Source organism: Oryzias melastigma, linkage group LG9 (genome assembly GCF_002922805.2).
Source record: "Oryzias melastigma strain HK-1 linkage group LG9, ASM292280v2, whole genome shotgun sequence".
NCBI classification, from domain to species: domain Eukaryota; kingdom Metazoa; phylum Chordata; class Actinopteri; order Beloniformes; family Adrianichthyidae; genus Oryzias; species Oryzias melastigma.
The window spans coordinates 1,024,534-1,045,084 of record NC_050520.1 but is presented as its reverse complement, the minus strand read 5'-3'; the positions used below and the strand labels follow the sequence as shown (position 1 = coordinate 1,045,084).

Sequence of the window (20,551 nt, the reverse complement as noted above, 5' to 3'; positions counted from 1 at the left end):
GTGTTCATCAGCAAGCAAGAGTTCTCCAGCCCAGAGCCCAACCGCCAAAAGACTCTATTCATGCTTAACAAATAACTTCACAATTAAATCTTTCAGTTCCACTTCGAGTTCTCTCCTTACTAAAACGCAGAGGTGGGGACTCGAGTCACATGACTTGGACTCGAGTCAGACTCGAGTCATGAATTTGACGACTTTAGACTCGACTTGGACTTTCCTACCTCTGACTCGTGACTTGACTTGGACTTTGATATACATAACTTGTGACTTGACTCGGACTTTAGCCCTCTGACTCGGAAAGACTTGCCATTTTCCCCCCAAATCCACGGATTATAAAGTATAAAGTATAAAGAGAGAAAGCCGCGCGCACTGCGGTCTCTCTATCTGTCTTATTTACATCCGTCTGCGGTGTCGGCCCAACATCCAATCAAATTAGAGCCACGTTTGATTGATGTGACAGTCCAACCAATCAAATTGCAGAAAAACATAGTCCCGCCTCCCCTTTAAAAGCACGAGTTCCTGTTTGCCGGTGTTTTTACTTCTAGCATAAAAGTTTATAGATCGTCAACAACAAACGGTTTGCAGTTCGAAGAGCATGTGGATATAAGGATTACTCACAGAGATTCAACAACAACCAACTTCATCTGACTGTAGGAGCAGCAAAATCAAGTAAGTTCTGAGTGAAAGCTGGCGCTAGCTTAGCGGCTAACCGCTAGCTGCTGTTAAATGAATGAGACTGTAAACTCTGTTAGCGGTACACTGTGACACCATGCAGCTTAGTATAATCGCAAAGTGACAACAGGTGATTTGGACATTTCCACCGCTCAGATCTTTACCTGGATCTGGGCAGGACGCGAGCCCAACAAAAAATCAATTTCATAACAAAAATGTTTAACATAAACCTAGATGTACTATTCATATATTTTGTTCTGTTTTGTTTTTTTAGTCAAACTAAACCAGGGATCGGCAACCTTTAACAGTAAAAGAGCCATTTGGGCTCTGATCAAACCTAGAACTGCATCTTACTTTAGCCTTTAAGAAATTTGGATTTGCATTCATGACCTTCTTTTTTTAATATATATGAATTCTATCTATTTTTTTGGCGTAAAAAATATAAAAAATACTAGCATTTCTCAAAATTTGATTTTTTTTAACATTTTTACCTTTTACTTTTAGTAGAGGCCAAATTAGCAAAAAAGCTAGCTTGCTGCCTAATTACTAGCTGAACTCCAAACTAGCATAAAATACCTCAGCAAATTAAATCGGCCAAAAATTTTAGCATGTTGCTAAAATAAAAGCTAAACTCTAAATTAGCCCCAAAACTCAGGGAGATAATAGATTGGCCAAAAATGTTTAAAAAATTAATTAGAGGCCAAATTAGGAAAAAAAAGCTAGCTCATTGCTCAATTACTAGCTGAACTCCTCAATGGCCTAAAATTACTCTATAACTAAATTAGTCAAAAACATTAGCATGTTGCTAAAATAAAAGCTAAACTCTAACTTAGCCTAAAAACTCCAGTAGATAACAAATTAGCCATAAATGTTAGCATGTTGCTAAAATAATATCTTATCTCTAAATTTTTGAGAATTACTATTACCATGGAGGGATAGAAGAGCCACATGTGGCTCTGGAGTCGTAGGTTGCAGACCCCTGAACTAAACCACTCTGCATTTTACGTTCTTCCTCAGTTCTTCTTCCTGTATCCGCTCTGTTTATAAAGAAAATGCTGAAATGAAATAGAATCATTGGTTGGTAAATGTACTGGTTTATTAATTTAGACTGAAAGAGTCAGTACCTCATCACCCACAAGCTTAAGTGCACATATCTGGTCTGTAGTGAGGGGATTCAAAGGGACCATACCATGAAAAAACAACTTTTTGAGCTTTTAAGTGTATTTTAATGTTCATTCCTCACATAAAGAACTCCAAAGCGGTATTTTGATTCATCCATGCATTTCTGAGTACCATAAATCCTCTACAAACTGCACTGTTAGCAGCAGCCCCTCCCATACCCACGAAAACGAGCCTCATGATCTGATGTCACAGAGTGAGACCGCCCCTTTTAGGAAGAGTCTCCTCTGATAGCTCCGCCCCCAGTCTAACACCAACACCCAATTTCTCCTCTGAGCTAATGATGATCAGCAAAAAACTTTCATTTAAATGCAGAAAACCTATCTTCTGGTTGTGTCCTGTCTTGAATAAATTCCAGCTCAAACAGTATCCCAGTAGATGTGGGACTCCTTGAGGAACACCCCCCCCCCCCATTGGGCACAGTCGTTGAGTGTATTTCTGTTGTGAAGCAGTGTACTGATGGCCAGGCCTAGTGAGGGCAGATGGTATGTGCATCCATCTTTGAAAATAATTAATATTTATTTTTGAGGGAAAAACGAATACACACTGCTGGCTCTAGAATGAAATCATGAAATGGGCGGCAGCCACACGCAGCAGCAGGCGGAGCCTCAGGAATCGAGTTGTTTTACTTCCGGGTAGGACAAAAACTAAAGAAAATAACTGGTAGTATTTCATAAATGTTTTTTTAGTGTTCCAAACGTAATATATGATCATATATATGGATATAGTTCACTCTGAAAGGCTTAAGAAAATCATGGTATGACCCCTTAAATATCCAGACTACCCTGGTTCCCTGCTGTCTCCATCTTACCACATTTCAAATGTGGTTAACTGCGTTTTTGTTATAGAGAAATTATTTTGGATTTTTGAAGTGGAGATGCATCAACTCAGTGGGAATTTAGCTAAAATGCTTTCAAAATGCAGTTCTTAAAAGCACACATGATCTGTGTAACTAATATCACATTGTTTATTAAATGACTTGAAATGACTTGAAACATTAATAGTAGGACTTGTGACTCGACTTGAGACTTGTTGGTGTTGACTTGTGACTCGACTTGGGACTTGAGTGCTTTTGACTTGGGACTTGACTCGGACTTGAGGACAAAGACTTGGGACTTGACTCGGACTTGCAAAACAATGACTTGGTCCCACCTCTGCTAAAACGTATTGGGGGGGTTGCAGATTCAGAGGGTTTGCAGATTTGGAGTGCGTGCTTAATTGTGAGATTCGCGGATCTGTGGGATTCGCAGATTCAGGGTGTTCACGGAGTCACGGATTAGGTGGGTGTGCATATTTGGGTTGTATGTGGATTTAGGAGATTCGCAGATTTGCTTATTCTGAGGATTTGCAGATTTGGGGGATTTGTAGATTTTGGGGGATTTGTAGATTTGGGGGATTTGTTGATTGTGGGGGTCTGCCTATCTGGGGGATTTGTAGATTTATTGATTCTGGGGGTCTGCCTATTTGGGGGATTTGTAGATTTGTTGATTCTGGGGGTCTGCCTATTTGGGGGATTTGTAGATTTGTTGATTCTGGGGGTCTGCGTATCTGGGGGATTTGTAGATTTGTTGATTCTGTGGGTCTGCCTATCTGGGGGATTTGTAGATTTGTTGATTCTGTGGGTCTCCTGATTCGGGGGATTCACAGATTTAGGGGCTTTGTAGAGGTCTCTGATCCCTGACTCCCGTGAATGAGGGGGGATCTCTCTAATCCAACCCTGGCCATCGGGGCACGTTACCACCCTGAGGACGTAATTGATCCAGTCAACATATCCTCTGATGTCCGTGTAGACGTTGGGCACATCTGGGTATCTGCAGTTTTGATGCTTGTTAAAAGAGGCAAGGCCGACAGCTTTCCCGTTGCACACCAGAGGACCTGCAGAATCCCCCTGCAAAGAGCAGACATCATCAAAACTCAATCCATCTTCTATCTGCAGAACTTGCAAAGAGTTTTATTCAGGAAACTGACCTGACAGAATCCTTTGTTGGTTTCATATCCACCAGCACAGATCACGCTGGCGGGAAGGTTGATCCAGTTGTTCAAACAGACCTCCTGATTTATGATGGACACACTCGCCACCCTCAGGTCAACCACAGGATAGTTACTGCTCTCTGTCAACCCCCATCCAGCCACAGAGCACTCCTGATTGTCCTTCAAGTTCATGTTCCTCTCTGCCAGTGGAATGGTTTTAATGTTGTCGCCTATCGGAGCTCTGCTGTCCAACTGCAAACACAGACGTTTCAGTTTGAGCTCCTCAGACGCTGAAAAGCGTTCAGAGATTCAGTCTGAAGAATCTAAACCACAGATGGGTCATCCAACAGAAACCAGAGAAGCTAAAAACCATAAACATGTAATATCACTAGACCCTCTGGATTACCTGAACTATACTTACTTTAAGGAGCATTATGTCGTAACCTGATCCAGGGTCTTTGTAGTTGCTGTATTTGCATCGACTGGTTATTTCAATTTTCTTGGCATTGCTGTTCTTCAAGTTGTGTTCTCCCAGAATGACGTGCGTCAGATCCCTGAAGGATTGGAGATTACAAAGTTATTCAAGTCTTTATCTGTCAGAAGCTGATCAACAGACTTTGATGAGATGATTAGAGAAAATTTGACTCCTCACACGTCACAGTGAGCAGTAGTGACCACAAAGTCCTCCCTGATGAGAAAGCCTCCACACAAGTGACCGTTTTTGCTCTGGACAGAAACCATGAACTGCATAGAATCTTCTGAAGCAAGTTCCCCATTGATAATCCCATGAACTGTAGAATAAGATCAGATTCTGTTCATCCATTGATCAGAGAATAACAAATCAATTCATTTTCCTACCATGTGATCCAGCATAGATCAGAGCGAGGAAAAGCAGAAGCCGTCCCAGATCCTGCATGGTGTCAGTCAACCCACTAGAGCTTCAGAGGGTCTCAGTCTGACAGATATTTATGTACAGACGCTAATAATTGTTATCTGATCTCCACGTCAGACCACATCCTTCATGCTGAATGGTTGGATGTTTGCAGCTCATTTGTTTTTTCATCGTTTGATCAATATCTTCAGAATCCGTCTTTAGTTAGAGGAGAACTTTATCAGAATGTCAGGTTGTAAGACTTTGTCTCTTCTTACCGAACATGAAGCCATTTTATCTTTGAAAGCTTTTGAACGTCTCACCTACAGACTGTGATCCACTATGGAGTCCGTCTGAATCCCCTCCTGATTCATGATTAGATTGATCAGTTTATGACCTGAACTACAGAAAAAATATATCTTGAATAAAAAAGAGGATTATCAAGAAGATGTTAAAAAGGTAGAGTAGGAATGTTTATTCTGACCAATAGAATGACTGTAAACAGCTGTTCATTTCTACTTAGAAGTCGATGAGATTTTGGCTTCTTGCACCACTTCCTGTTTGGAACGCCAGGGGGGTGGGGGGTGGGGGGAATCCACCTATCACATATAGTCAATGGTGTCCAGTTGTTTTAACTGGTGTGTGATGGAGCTTTAGAGACTGAATTTGACAATCGCATAGAACCACACACTCAAGTAGCTACACTGTGAACCTGTAGATATAAAATGTTCATGTACATTTTCTCAACGGGCATGCTGCGGGTGACAGGTCGTAGGGAACACTCATCAACATGTAAAAGTGCCTCATACTGCATGTACACCCTGTACATAGAGTATTTATACCCAGTCAGCTAGAGGCCAGTACTCACACCGTACTAACCACAGCATGATGGGACATTTTCTAAGCTTATCCTGATTCATCGTTTTTTCTTTGATCTGAAGGAATGTCATTTATGTCTTTGGTTCGCTGCTGCTCTTTGGGAAACGTTCACACAACCGCACCAGGATTCACTTGGTTCCATGCAGAGCAGAGTTTACCTGTTTGCTGAACTCCAAACAAACTGACTGAAGACAAACTCCTGTTTGGACTGAACAGTTTGTGTTAGCACACATCAGATGAACATCGTGTGAGCAGTTAGCAGTTTTGGTGTCAGCAGATACTCTGATGTCTGCTTACAGAGTTCCTACAAGTGTCTTCAAGTCAAATTTAAGACTTCTTCATACCTTTTGGAGGCCACGCAGGACAAAGATTAAGACCAATTTCTCAGCCTGTTTCTCATTTAATCAATATTTCCATTTTACTCATTTATTCCCATTGTAGGATCAAAACTTTAGATCAGGGGGTCAAACTCAATCACACAAGGGGCCTAAATCCAAAACACCTTAAGTCGGGGCCGAACTGGATAGATATTTGTTGAACCCACTAAAACTACATTTTTATGTATCTTTAACTTTTTAACATAATTATGAACTAGATATATAGCATTACCTGTGATGATGCAGGAGTGAATGCTGAAGTTGATAGCTGAAAAAGCTGAATTATTAGCTAAATGCCAAATTATCCTGAAAAAATAAGAATAGAGGAAAACTTAAGTCAACCTAAACAGCTACCATATAGCTGAAAAAGATAAACGTTAAAAAAAAAAAAATAGCCAAAACAGCTAGCATGTAGCTGAAATATTAGCTAAACTCCAAAACAGCCTAAAGAATCTTATTAAATGCAAAAATAGTCCATAAAGTTAGTAGAATGAAAATTTTTAAAACTGTAACTTTTTAACATAATTCTGAATAATAAAAATGCAGTAATATTATTCCAGAAAAAATCAATTTAAACCTTAAATAACTTAAATTTACTCTTATTTTACTCTCCATAAAAATATATTTTGTCAAAATTATACAAGTTAGAAATGAGCCCAAGATAACATCGGGTCATTAATAACAATGAAATAGAATTACCTGGAGGGCCGGATCCGGCCCCTGGGCCTTGACTTTGACACCTGCTGTAGCTGATTATCTTGTGGTTTGGGGTCTGTGATCTAAAGCTGTCGCCCTCTTCGTTTTTTAAACCGCCATCCAGCCAATAGTCGTATGACAACTGGTTCTCAGGTGGTTTATTTATGTCATTCGATCAAAATAATCGTGATCAAAAACGTGGGAACACTGTGCTGACATCGACCAAAGATGCATGTTGGTGTTATAAAGACTTCTGATAACAACCTGATCGGATTACCCATCAACCATCAGCAATGAATGCAAACACTTTGAAATGCAAACACAGAAGTTTACCTTCAGGTTTTTCATGCCAGAATGTTTCATGCTGCACATCAACAGCAGAAGCTGCAACCAAACATGTTACTTTAAAAAACACGATAACACATCAAACTCACAGTCTTTTTTTGTTGTTTGTTTCATTGGGTTGAAACGTTTCACAGATAACAAAAAAAAAAAGCGTTTTCACATTTCAGTGCCACAACTGATGAGATGACTGATTGAGGTTTGGTTTTCCGTCACAGTAAATGCTCTGATAACGTTCTCAGCAGCACCAGTACACCACAGCGTTGCTCTCAAGTTCTCCCCTTTAGTTTCAGCTGTTGTGTTGTAGTTCAGCTTTACTTTTCTTTTATCCGCCTTTAACTTTTGCATAAAAACCATCTATTGACATATATTGACAGAACCTGGAGCTGTTTGGAACTGACTGGGAGACATTTGACTGTGTCAGAGTAGAACCTGTTGGTGTTCAAGTTCCAGAAACTGAGTGTCGTCTGGATCCAGCTGCAATGGAAGCCATCAAGTCCGTTATCAACCCTCTGGCACCATCTCAATCACTCTGAATAGTGCATTGCTTTCTGAATTGAAACAAAAACAATGAAGGGACAATCATGTCTGTAAACATTTATTTTGCTCAAGAAGGAACAAACATTCAAGGTAATTATACAGTTGTTGAACATTCATTAGATAAGTGGGCTTCGAACTACTCTAACAAAAATGTAATAAAAAATTTTAAAACTGTGGTGCTACCATTAGAAAATGCCTAAAAGGCTATATATATATATATATATATATATATATATATATATATATATATATATATATATATATAAATAGTTTTCTCATTATGGAGATAATCTAGAACAAAGAATGAAGCTCCCCCTCGACCTTTCCCTAATGGAGACTCTGGGACTTCACCTGTTTAAGTCTTTTGAGTTTGTGTTTAACAAAAACAGAAGAAGAAAACACTCCAGAAAAGTTGTTTTTAGTCTATTTCTATTAGTTAGTAGATCTAAGCTCTTTAAACATCCTAATTCCTTCTCATACAACAACCCCCTGAACAAACAGGTTGATTGAGAGAACCCAAGGTGTTCCTGCATGGTGCGTTCACTGAGCTCCAGACATCAGCTGTAGTAAAGCAGTTTAACATAGAAAATGTCAAACACCAGTACTGATCCAAATATCATTTATTGATTTAACAGGGTGGACATTTTTCTGAAAAACTGCTTTGTTTTGCTGTGGATTATAATAAAAAACAAATGTCAAAAGCATAATAGCATACTGAGATGGGCTGAGTGGCTGTTTGATTAATGTCTGGAGTTCAGTGAACACACCATGAACAGATTCTCATCCAATTCTGTCAATCAGCCTGTTTGCTCAAAGGTTTTAGGGAATTAAAGGGACAAGGGCTGGTGCATGGAACGGAGTGAACACGTTTAAAGAGCATAGAAACACTAATACAATAATAAAATTAGACTAAAAAACAACTTTTGAGGAGTGTTCTGCTGTTTCTGTTATAAACCACAAAATAAAGAGAGTTAAAAGTGAAGTCTCTGCATCTTTGTGAGTGAAAGGGAGAGGGGGACGCTTCATTCTTTGCTATTGATCATCTCGTTTTTGCAAGAAAATGATCAAAATGGCTTCCTTAAAGATTATTACATTACTAAAATATGTAAATACCTTCCAACAGCATGTAAAATGTATTTTAACAAAGAACAAAAGAACATCTGAGGTTAAACACTGGAACTACTTAAATCCTATAAAAACCTTGTCCGTGGCATATTGCAGTTTCCATTATGTTCTTGAATTCCTTGTAAGAGGTTAAGTGAGCAACTGGAAATGTTTTTGTCCGACTACAGGCACTTACAGTAGGAGAACACGTGGTGTGATCTTCACCACAGCCGTGAAGACATTTTACAAAGATGACAAAGTCTTTCTTCTCGTTGGGTAGAACAGACTTGTGTCCCTGACCCGTCATCGACTGCATCACTTTGGCATCTGACAGCTGCTGTGAATCATCATCAGACTGGCCATCCATTTCTGAAATACAAATAGAGTTTCAGTAACATAGAAGAAACATTAAAAATATTACTACAAAGTGACGTAAGCATACCACAATCTTCAATTTCTTGCAAAAAAATCATTGAAGAAGTTCATGACATTCACTTCTCTAGCAAACTTCATAGAGTTTTTGTCACAGAAATCCGGTTGGCCCTTTTCCACCACCTGTAACTTCTTTCCTCTTTTCTTTCTCAAAAGGTCTTGCCTTTTGCCAGGCCACAGTTGCAAATAAAAAGGCTGTTCTTAATCTGTCCTGCCTGGATAAATAAAGGTCAAATAAAACAAAGGCTGCATCAACCTGAGGTAAATGATAAAAAACAGACATTAATATCTAAAACACTAGATTTGAAAAAAAGAGACAAAGTTAAAAAGAGAAGACATAAATTACACAACCAACATCCCCAGGAAGGAACATGGGTCGACAAAGTTCTGGATTTCTTTCCATCAGTTGCACCAGGTTGTAAAGATGCAGGCCTTTTCTCAGCTGCTCAAGGGAAGGACTCTCATGGTTGAGTGCAGCACGATAGCTCTGGAGCAGAAGTAAAAGCTTAGAAATAGTATAATACATGAAAATTTAAAATGAAAATCGCCTTATTATGAGGTCCTTTTTGTCCACAGAGACCGTCCCAACGTATCCACAACTAATGATGTCATCAGTCTTGTCTTTAATATTTTCATCCGTAGATACATTTACCTACCACATCAAAATGCGTTGAAGTATTTAATTCCATAATTTGTCCGTTCAGATTCAGAAATGCTATATTTTTTAGTTTGGCCCAATCAAATATTTTAAAAAATGTTCAGATTAAAATTTTTGTTAAGTTTTTAAATTTATGTTTCACAGAAATGAGTACCAGGAAAAGATCTGCAAAAACATACTTACATTAAATAGTGGTCGCCCTACTTCGTAATAATGTCCTTCACCTAACTTTAACTTGGTCTTATTTCGAACACCGACAGATTGCATTTGTTCACAAACATACCTAGCCATCTCTTGATGGATCGACTGTCCTGGTGAAATGCGCCGAGGCCCATGGCCAACGGGCTCCATCTGCCTGGATGTCTCTCCCTGTCCCTCAGCAGGCTCAAGTGGATTTCTTTGTCTTAACCTGCTGCTTAGCAGGAACACTAAATTATGTGCCGTACTGACTATGTCTGCTAACTGCACCTAGCCAAAAAAAAAAANAAAAAAAAAAAAAAAACAATCATCATAAAACCCGTTCAGAGACCAAAACTTTGAGCTACATGTATGAATATCTTGATGTCCCTAAACATATATAGGTATTCAAGAGCGTCGTCTCTGAAAATAACGCGTATATATAGGCAAAAAAATAAACACTACGTTACCTCGTTTTGTCGCTCCGCGACCGAGCCGTCTTTTTTCGCCATTTTAGCTCATAAAAAAGAGAATGAGCGCTAAACTGCAGTGCTCATGCGTCGGCGGCTCGATGTTCCGGCACTCGATGCATAAGCCTGTGACCCCGTGACGTAGTTTTGACAGTTAGGTAACAGGAGAAATCCGTATCCAAGACAGAGAGAAGTCGTATTCAAAACGAGGAAAATTCGCATTCAAAACAGACGTAAAACGTAAAAATAAATGTTGTATTCGTATTTTTTATGTAAGTTTGGCACAAAATATCCATTTTTGCACAACTTTGTATTTATGAATACGAATTTCTTTTTATGAATACAAAATATTATTTATGAATACATTTCTTTTTGACAGCTATCTTACCCCATAGCTTTAAAGTCGATGCTCTTTGCTGAGCAGAAGTGGGAGGGGCCATAGCTCGCAACACCTGCAGCTGCACAGGGAGCGCGTGCACGAGGGAGACAGATACAGCAATAAGTTGTTTCACTTTAAATTTAAAAAAACTAAAAATGTATCAAAAGTTGAATGGAAATATAAGTTATCATTATTCTCATTACATTTTATCTGAAGTTAATAAATAAAGGCATCTATATATAATCAAATAAAATACATTATTATTAGTAGCAGTATCAATTCCTTTTGTGCATATTTTTATATTTTCGATTATAATGTAGCGACAAAACAACCTGAAGAGGCATTTGGAAGCTGAAAGAGATGATTCTTTTAGTGAAATGAAGCCATTTCTCTAAGAAGAGCTGGAATCACCATCATTCGCCCCGCAATTAAAATAAAACGATGTATTCACCCAAAAATAAATAAAACATGTTTTGGTAACGTTACATTTTGTATAAGGACAAAATAACAAATATTAGAACTTAAAAATGTTCACTTTTTGTGTTGTTTCTATTAAACATAAACATGAATGTAATATTTTTGGGTGTATAAAAAACAACGATGTTGTGATCATATAATTGTTCAAAAATTACAGACATTTAAAGAAATATATAAAAAATAAAACACTCTTTGAAACGAATATATTATTGTTTTTTGGGAGGTCACATAAAATTGCATATTAATGAAGTTGTTAATGGAGGCAAAACAGTGACTTGAGCAAATTTTTAACAAATTTAGTTGAAAATATTGTTGAAAACTATTACAGTTTTAAGACATTTTGGAAAAACAGTCACAACTTCCAGCTTTTCCGCCTGAATTATTACAAAAATCGCGGCGAGATTGTGGAGCGACTGAACCTCAATACAGACTGTAGAGTTTCTCCTGTTTACATATTTATATGCTGGTGTACCGCAGAATTTTTGTCAGGAAAGAGTGTAGCTTGGCTCAAACAAGTTGAAAAACTCTGTGGTCGAGGACCCGAGCTTGGGGTCAGGTACCACCCACAGAGTGTGAGGGGCGTTTATCAATACTCCTGTCAGCTGAGCTTACCTGTTATAATGTTTTTCTTAGTTTCATCAAGTCAATAAAAAGAGTTTTGTTTTTATGTTCTCATTATAACTTAGTGTGAAGACAAACTTGTGTCAGCTGGAACAGGTTAGCAGGTTTGGTCTGCTCTATTTGTTTTTTATACGAATAGATTAATAAAATAAACAAATAGTTCATATTAAGATTTAATCAGAGCTATTCCTCAGATTTATTGCAGTTTTCTTACTATTAATAGATATAAATAGATACGGTGTTGGAGATTTCTAAAGCCGAGGCTTGTGTTGGTTGAAGCTTAGTAAAAACTTGTGAAGAACTCACATGAAGTCTAGTTTTAGCAACAAAAACTGTTCCAACTTTCATCTTGAAATCGCAGAATAATCAAAGACCAAACCAGAATTCATAGAGGGGATTTCGTGAGAGCGGCTGCACAGAGATGCATGTTTGGTGCATGTGAAGCTGCAGGGACAGGTCTGCTGCTCACTGCTGCCACCTGCTGTTTACTTTATGAACTGCAGAAAAGGACCTAAGAGTTTTTCAGTTTCAAATTAAAGACTATTCCACTAAATATGACCAAAACTCAATGGTGGTCTAAAATAGCATTACATTCTATGTCAACTGAACTCCTCCTCCTGCTGTCTGGATATTCTACCCACAAGCTTTTTCAAAAAAGTTTCAAAGATCCTGGAACCAGCCCTGCTCCAGATTGTCAACTTGTCATTAACATCTGGTGTTTTCCCAGAACCACTGAAAACAGCTGTAATCAAACCTCTCCTAAAAAAGGACAGTCTAGACAAAAGTCAAATGAACAACTACAGACCGATATCAAACCTGACATTTTTAAGTAAGATCATTGAAAAAGCTGTTTTCCATCAGCTAAATGAATTCCTAATAAATAACAACTGCTATGATGTCTTCCAGTCCGGCTTCAGACAGAACCACAGCACTGAAACGGCTCTGACCAAAGTGACTAATAACTAGGGGTGTGCTAAAATATCGATATTGCGATATATCGCGATATTTAGTCCTGTGATCGATTCTCGATGGGGTCTCACCAAGTATCGATATAATATTTTCATTTAAAGAGGCTGTTGCGCTGAGCGTCTAAGTCGAACTGTTGCGCAGATGGCCACGCTTCCTCTGCTTTTAGAAATGAGATTGGTGAAGTATGCAGCCCTCCCATCTCTAACGGCATTATTAAAAGAAACTAAAAGATCTCTTAGATAAAGGAGATAAACATGCAAGCGAGTTCTTTTCCACAAACGTTCAACTTTTCTGCAAGACCGTTTTAGACGCCGAATACTGTCGTTAATCCAGGGAGATGCTTTAGTGACAAAGGCAAGGCTAGTTTTAATGGGACAGACTTCATCTAAGGTGGAAAAACAATAACTGTTAAAAAGACCGAGTGAAGCATTCACATCAGTACATGGAGGGAAATCCAAATGAAAAGCATTAGAAAAGGTCTCCGCTGAGGAAGAGTTTAGGATGCGAGAGCTGATTTCTCTGCGTGCAGACAAACGCGACACAGAAAATGACAGGTTAAAAAAAATACAGTGATGGTCAGAAATAAATATGTCCTCAGAAAAAACACAGTCAGTATTTACCTCTAGGGTAAAAATGAGGTCGAGCGTGCCACCTCTAGCATGTGAGGGCCCAGACACATGTTGAGTAAAATTAAGAGTCCATGATACTGCAGAAACCTCTGGCAAAGAGGTCAGAATCATCAGAAATATGAATATTAAAATCACCCAGGAAAACCAGCTTGGACAGCTTCATGGTGGAGGATAAAAAGTCACTGAGTTCATTTAAAAACATCTGTTTGGTCCAGGTGGACGGTAGACTACAGCGCGGTATAGGGGGGTTCTTGTCCCCGATCTGAAGTTCAAACCATGAAAATTGACCAACGCTCACCGAGCGGCACGGCAGACGACTCCGGAAGACCGCGGCGACTCCCCCTCCACGGCCCGATGGCCGCGGCAGTCCGATGAAGGAGTAACCAGCCGGGCAGAGTTTGATGAAGGACGAGTGGTCGGAGTCCCGCTCAAAGTTTGTCAGAAACATAAAATTCAAGTTTCTGGAGTCGATAAGCTCGTTTAACAGAAACGATTTGTTTCCTACGGATCGGGTGTTGAGGAGCGCCGTTCTCAGAGGGGCGGGGGCCCGGCTGCTGTTGATAGCATCCTGCGTCAGGGGACAGAGGAGCTCAGGGTTAGATCCCTGACCATCCGCTAATCCACAGGGAGAGGCGGCCAGTCGAAGAAACGTCTGGGTAAACAGTCTTCAGGTAGGACTGCCTCAGGAATCCGGATCCTGCATGTCCGAGCAGGGACGTGGGAAGAACGTCTGGATCAAAAGAAGCCGACAGATGACAGCTAGCCAGGAACGCTCGGCGACGTCTTCCAGATACTCCACGCTTCCATCTCAGCTCGATTTTTACCTGGACGCCGGCTCTTTGCCTCTCCTTTTCCACTGTGATCGGCAAAGACCCGGTAGAGCTTCAGTCTGGGAACTGACTGGAGACGCCGGATACAGGGAATGCAGAACGCCGGCGCAGGAAGTCGAGGTATCAACGAAAATCCAATAGACAACAGTGTAATACGGTCATAAACTAAAGCAGCTAAAACATCGTTCGCAACAAATAAAACCAAGAGCACAGAAATAAATAGAAACATCAATTTCTGTGACAGACTGCTGCCGGCAGCGGCCAAGCCAAACACAGGCGTCATCTTGTCCTAGTCTTAGTTTTTAATATATATTATTATATAATTTATATTTGATGTCATTGTAAATATTGGAGTTTTGTATGGTCATTTTGTCTGTCTATGTTTGATTTGTTGTCTATATAAATACTAAATCAAAAGCAAATCCCCTGAGTTTCTGCCTTCTCTCTTCTCGAGCTGAACTTGAGTCTTCTGAGAATCTGAGAATTATAATTTAATGTTTTTTTCATTAAGTTCAGAGTTTGGGCAATACATGCTACACCAGCTCTACACTCTCATTGAGGGCTGGAGGATTCATGGGAGTTTTATTAACCAGTTCAAATGTGCTTTGTGTATTTGGAGGTGTCCTGTGGCGACTGGTTTGGGGTCTGGGGAGCCTCGCTGAGGAAAGTCGGACCTGTTCCTGGGATATGTTAGTGTCCAGCAGGGCTGCCCCCCCCCATCACGGGTTCTGTTCATAATCTTTATGGACAAAACTTCTAGGTGCAGCCAGGGGCCAGAGGGGTCAGATTTGGGGACTACATGGTATCCTCTCGGCTTGTTGCTCACTTACAGCAGTGTGTGAAGCGTCATGGATTGGAGTCAGCATGACCCTGTCTAAAGGCTGGTTTATACTTCCAAGCGTTTCATAGTGTCGCAGTGGTCGCACGGCCATCACGGCCAGAATCACTTCAGTCGCATCAGAATTCTCCACCTGCTGGTGGTGTCACCCGCAGTGCAATCACATGAAAATCGCGTCATTGACTTGAATTTATTTCAGCGATTAGAGTAAGCGACTCTGCAGAAAACTCTGTCTAAAAATATTTATTTAACTCTAAAAGTGATGAAAGTTACTGAAGAAGTTAAGGAATCCTGAACTTCACACACTGATAGAGACAGAGAGAGAACAACTACATAGAAAATAGAGCAAGCTGCTGGAAATATGTCTTCTTCCTCATATCTTACAGCACTAGAGAATGCAGTTTGTTCCTTTTTTAATTTAATTTAGTCCTCTTTGTATTCCTGCTTCTGTTTAGTGGACAAACTCATCACCTCCTCCTCTCTTTCATGTACCTGAGAGCTCCAAGATGCTGCGAGTGTCTGAGCGGGATCATGTTTAAAATAAAAGCAGAACACGATTGCGTTGCTTGAAAAGTATAAACACTAGTCAGAAGTACATCGCAGTTATAGCGGAGAGTCATAATCAAATCCAGACTACATTAGTCTGAACGAGACCGACAGACTGTGGATGCGACTCGAGCGATTAGGAATCGCTTGGAAGTGTAAACCTGCCTTAACATTCTGTTCACCAAACATAATTTCTGCATCAAATTTATGTTGACTGCCTCATTCTGGAGAAAGTAAATTTGCTGCTTGATGCTTTTTCATAAATGTCTTCTTAAGCTTGAGATGCTGGACATGTGGGAGGAGCTACCACAAAATGCTTTTCACTTCCTGACTTTGTGCACACCTCCACTGTAGTAACCATGCAGATGTCCAACGTCCTGCTTCTGGATGAGCTATACTTTACTAGCAGTGCCTTATAATCTAAAATCCTCTGACACTTTTCAACTCGTCCCGCTGTTTAACTCACTGTGTCTCCCTTAACATCAGATCCATAGACAGACATATCCTCTATGTTTCACCGTTTAACCGAATCCTGACCTAGAAGATGATCATGTTTACTGTATGTGGAAGCTGAAGAAGTAGTCTTACCAAGCCTTTCTATTTGTCAGGCACACGGCTGCAACCTGAGGACAAAGCTGCAGACATGGATCAGAATTAAAGAAAGAGAAGAAGGAATCCTCTGTGAAGCGTCTGCACACGTCCTCGTGTCTGAGAGGAACACTCAGATGATCTTAGGAAATGAGAAAAGTCATATTTAGATCTGGATTATATAAGCTAGAAATATTCTCAAACGTCAGTACATCAAACAGCTGAAACTTTAAATGACGTACAAACAGCAAAATCATTCTGTCACCGCTTTATTGACTAAATGATCAAGAATCTCTGGAGAGAAAGATTCTTTTTAAATGACTCTAGAAAACTGTCTCGTTGGAGTCAAATGTTGTAATAAAGGTTCACATGGGGCACATGCCCCCCCTGAGGATTTTTTTGATCCACAAAAGATATCCTCTGATGTCCGTGTAGACGTTGGGCACATCTGGGTATTTGCAGTTGAAGTTTTTGTTAAAAGAGACGATGCCAACAGCTTTCCCGTTGCACACCAGAGGAGCTCCAGAATCCCCCTACAAAGAGCAGACATCATCAAAACTCAATCCATCTTTCATCTGTAGAACCTGCAAAGAGTTTTATTCAGAAAACTGACCTGACAGAATCCTTTGTTGGTTTCATATCCACCAGCACAGATCACATTGGCGGGAAGGTTGATCCATTTGTTCAAACAGACCTGCTGATTTATGATGGACACATTCACCACCATCAGGTCATCCACAGGAACGCCACTGCTCTCTGTCTTCCCCCATCCAGCCACAGAGCACTCCTGATTGTCCTTCAAGTTCATGTTCCTCTCTGCCAGTGGAATGGTTTTAATGTTGTCGCCTATCGGAGCTTTCCGGGCCAACTGCAAACACAGACGTTTCAGTTTGAGTTCCTCAGACGCTGAAAAGCGTTCAGAGATTCAGTCTGAAGAGTCTAAACCACAGATGGGTCATCCAACAGAAACAAGAAAAGGTCAAAACCATGAAATGAGAAAGTATTATGAGTAAAACAATCCTTCACACAGTGATAAAAGCACCAATGTTGTCTTATGTGCAACAGAACCGACTTTTTCCAAAAAGTATGTTATCCAACTTCAAAAACAAAATGTTGGCCAATTTTCAAGATGGCTGCTTCTTGCACAAATTCTCATATAGTAATGCTATCCTGATGATCTACTTATCAAAACATATGGTTTTGAATACAGGGAATTGAATACAGCATTATAAAACGTACATTATAAAATAGTATGGTAGTATAATGAAAATTTGATGCAAAAAAATTAACACTGCACAGTTGACGGCATATGGGCTATCATTTGACCGCCTGTGCAAAAAATCTGAGCACTCTGAAGTATGGGATGCAACTGGCAACTGTTGCCCTACATGTCGTTCATCCAACATCGTTTAATTCCCGTGCGATCTGTTGCCCATCCTGGTAACTAAAAGCCCCGTTACCCTTAGCTTGGCTCACCCAGTCAATTCAGGCGCTACTGTCTAACTAATACTACACTACAACTAATATCTAAACTTTTAGTTGACATGTATGTAGGGAAGATTAGATAACATTTGGGATACTTTTAAAATATTCTACTGTCTTGAATTAGTACTAGTACAACAGTCAGTAACTACAACTACAGCTAGTACACTACAAGCTAATGCTAACCCCATGCTGAGTTACACAGCAATGATGTCACCAGTGTGCCGTGGTTGTGCTTTTAGCATCACTATTGAAGAAATAAAACAACTACATACATGAATACAACAAGTAAAAGCAGACAGTTTTACAACAGTTGCCAAAGGTCTAAAAATACATACATTTTAATTAAAAAACACCAAATTTCAGCAACGTAGCAGCCGCCATTTTGAAAACTGGTGGCCATTTTAAAATTGAGGACACACTACTGGTTGTGCTACATAAGAATACATTCATACTAATGTAGAGATAGTTTATGGAATTGGGTTGGTTGAAGCTCAATGTCTATATGAGCATTTACCAGGATTGACAAGTCGGTCATCTTGAAAAATGGCAGCTATCTTGTATTTGTGGTTGATAACGTACTTTTGTTCAAACATTTGTCCTGAATGTCATTGGTGCTAATTTTGGTGCTTGTATCACCAATTGAATTATTTTGAAAAATGTAGTTAATCTGTCTCTGGACCCTCTGGATTACCTGAACGTATACTTACTTTAAGCAGCATTATGTCGTAACCTAATCCAGGTTGTTTGTAGTTGTTGTGCTTGTAACGGCTCATTATTTTAATTTTCTTGGCATTGCTGTTCTTCCAGTTGTGTTCTCTCAGAATGACGTGCGTCAGATCACTGAAGGATTGAAGATTACAAAGTTATTCAAGTCTTTACCTGTCAGAAGCTGATCAACAGGTGAGATGATTGGTGGAATTTGACTCCTCACTTGTCACAGTGAGCAGTAGTGACCACAAAGTCCTCGCTGATGAGAAATCCTCCACACAAGTGACCGTTGTTGTTCTGGACAGAAACCATGAACTGCATAGAACCTTCTGGAGCAAGTTCCCCATTGATAATCCCATGAACTGTAGAATAAAATCAGATTCTGTTCATCCATTGATCAGAGAATAACAAATCAATTCATTTTCCTACCATGTGATCCAGCACAGATCAGAGTGAGGAAAAGCAGAAGCCGTCCCAGATCCTGCATGGTGTCAGTCAACCCACTAGAGCTTCAGAGGGTCTCAGTCTGACAGATATTTATGTACAGACACCAATTATTATCATCTGATCTCCACGTCAGACCACATCCTTCATGCTGAATGGTTGGATGTTTGCAGCTCGTTGGTTTTTTCATCGTGTGATTAATATCTTCAGAATTCGTCTTTAGTTAGAGGAGAACTTTATCAGAATGTCAGGTTGTAAGACTTTGTCTCTTCTTACCGAACATGAAGCCGTTTTTATCTTTGAAAGCCTTTGAACGTCTCACCTACAGACTGTGATCCACTATGGAGTCCGTCTGAATCCCCTCCTGATTCATGATTCAGAACGCTGCAGGTCGTCTTTCTACAGAAAACAGGACAGTATAAGCTCTTTTTTCACTGTTTTCCTCTGAGGTTCAGTTGAAGATCTGCTGTTGATGAACATGGACTGATTCTCCAGAAGATCTTTGACCTCCTTCAGATTTACACACACTTGGATTCCTGACACCCAACTAAACAGAAATGTTCTTTGAAAGACCCGCTCCAGTGAAAATAGTGTTGTAAACATGTTCTTGTGGCATTTTTATGATGTTGGAGGACATATATATATTAAAAGTTAAGGTTAAAATTGCATTTTGAAGTATTTCTTTGTTGAAATTGTTGTGGAGCAGAGTAAAAAAATGCTGTTTGAAAAAAAGACTCTGGGCAGGGCCATAAGCTCCCTGCCCCGCCCCATTCTGATTCATCCACTTGCAGAAAAATAGATCCATGAACGTCTTTGTTTTCTTCTGGATCAGGATCTAAACTGTACAACTAGATAGACGTACAGTTTAGGGTGGGGGTGTGATGGGCAGTAAGCTAGTGGGAGAGAGTGTAAGCCATTGACAGTTCATATGAACTGGACAAAGCAAGGTGTTGAGGTCCCCCATAGGAAAAGCATTCCCTCTGGCTCGTGTGAAATCAGGCTAGAGCCTTCGCCATCACTTCCTGATACGTCTGCCGCCATATTGCCACCCATCGACAGCGGTTAGTCCGAGTCGGTCTGAGTTGTGTTTCTGGAGGAACTACTGTCACCAATCACGAGTGAGCTTGTTCTGGCTTGTTGGAAGGCCACACCCCCTCCCACTGAAAGCGGCTCAGGGGAATCTGTCAATCAAATATTGGATGCCAGCTCTTTATAACTTTAACTGGCGATTTAAAAAAAAAATGTTAAAATAAAATTAGGATTAGAAATAACGTCTATCAGAGAAAGAATGATTATTCTGAATAAATGTCTATTTCTCAATGGAAGTCAATGGGACTTTGGTCTTCTGTCAGATTAGCTGGGAGGCAGTAACGGAACCCCGAGATGCAGAACTGCACAGGTAAGAAAAGGTTTATTTGCTGATGTTGATACAGGAACAGGTCTGGAGTCTTCACATGGGGGAGGACGGCACGGAGTAGATTTCTCAGGCTGGGCAGGTCTTGCAGAGGAGCAGGATCTAGGCAGGCTGGTATATTGAAGTAGCGAGCTGACAGGCAGAGCAGGTCGACTTGAAGGCAGAGCAGGCATGTGCTGGAGAGCTGCAGAAGACTGACGACTTTCTGGCAGAGATAAAGGGGAGTCCACAGGTGTGTGTAATCAGGTGAATCCTGGC

The 20,551-nt window shown here is 40.1% G+C and overlaps 2 protein-coding genes across 5 annotated transcripts in view; both read right to left on the bottom strand.

Annotated features, from left to right (window-relative positions):
- Positions 1-2,943: 2,943 nt before the first annotated feature.
- LOC112136424 (duodenase-1-like) lies at positions 2,944-4,735 on the bottom strand. The gene is made up of 5 exons (XM_036213436.1): positions 4,678-4,735; positions 4,472-4,610; positions 4,241-4,373; positions 3,817-4,071; positions 2,944-3,736 (listed from the first exon to the last, which is right to left on the bottom strand). The coding sequence occupies exons 1-5, from the start codon at positions 4,733-4,735 to the stop codon at positions 3,125-3,127; spliced, it is 1,197 nt and encodes a 398-aa protein (XP_036069329.1). The 3' UTR covers positions 2,944-3,124.
- Positions 4,736-16,501: 11,766 nt separating this feature from the next.
- Positions 16,502-20,551, bottom strand: part of LOC112136400 (duodenase-1) — a 13,373-nt gene continuing 9,323 nt past the window's right edge. Inside the window, exons 1-6 of one of the 4 annotated variants that reach the window (XM_024258082.2) lie at positions 19,202-19,602; positions 18,865-19,096; positions 18,659-18,797; positions 18,435-18,567; positions 16,856-17,110; positions 16,502-16,775 (exon numbers count right to left, since the gene is read on the bottom strand). In XM_024258082.2, the coding sequence (XP_024113850.1) occupies positions 16,608-16,775; positions 16,856-17,110; positions 18,435-18,567; positions 18,659-18,797; positions 18,865-18,922 (753 nt within the window). In that variant the 5' untranslated portion in view covers positions 18,923-19,096; positions 19,202-19,602 and the 3' untranslated portion in view covers positions 16,502-16,607. Of the gene's footprint in view, positions 16,776-16,855; positions 17,111-18,434; positions 18,568-18,658; positions 18,798-18,864; positions 19,603-20,551 lie in introns of those variants that run through there. The other 3 variants (XM_024258083.2, XM_024258081.2, XM_036213515.1) reach the window with 3 other exon arrangements.

Coding starts and splice junctions, on each gene's coding strand:
- LOC112136424 (XM_036213436.1), bottom strand. CDS start 4,735: ATGCAGGATCTGGGACGGCTTCTGCTTTTCCTCGCTCTGATCTATGCT. Junction 4,611..4,677: donor GATCTATGCTGGATCACATG/GTAGGAAAATGA, acceptor CTTATTCTACAG/TTCATGGGATTATCAATGGG. Junction 4,072..4,240: donor ACGACATAATGCTCCTTAAA/GTAAGTATAGTT, acceptor CTGTGTTTGCAG/TTGGACAGCAGAGCTCCGAT.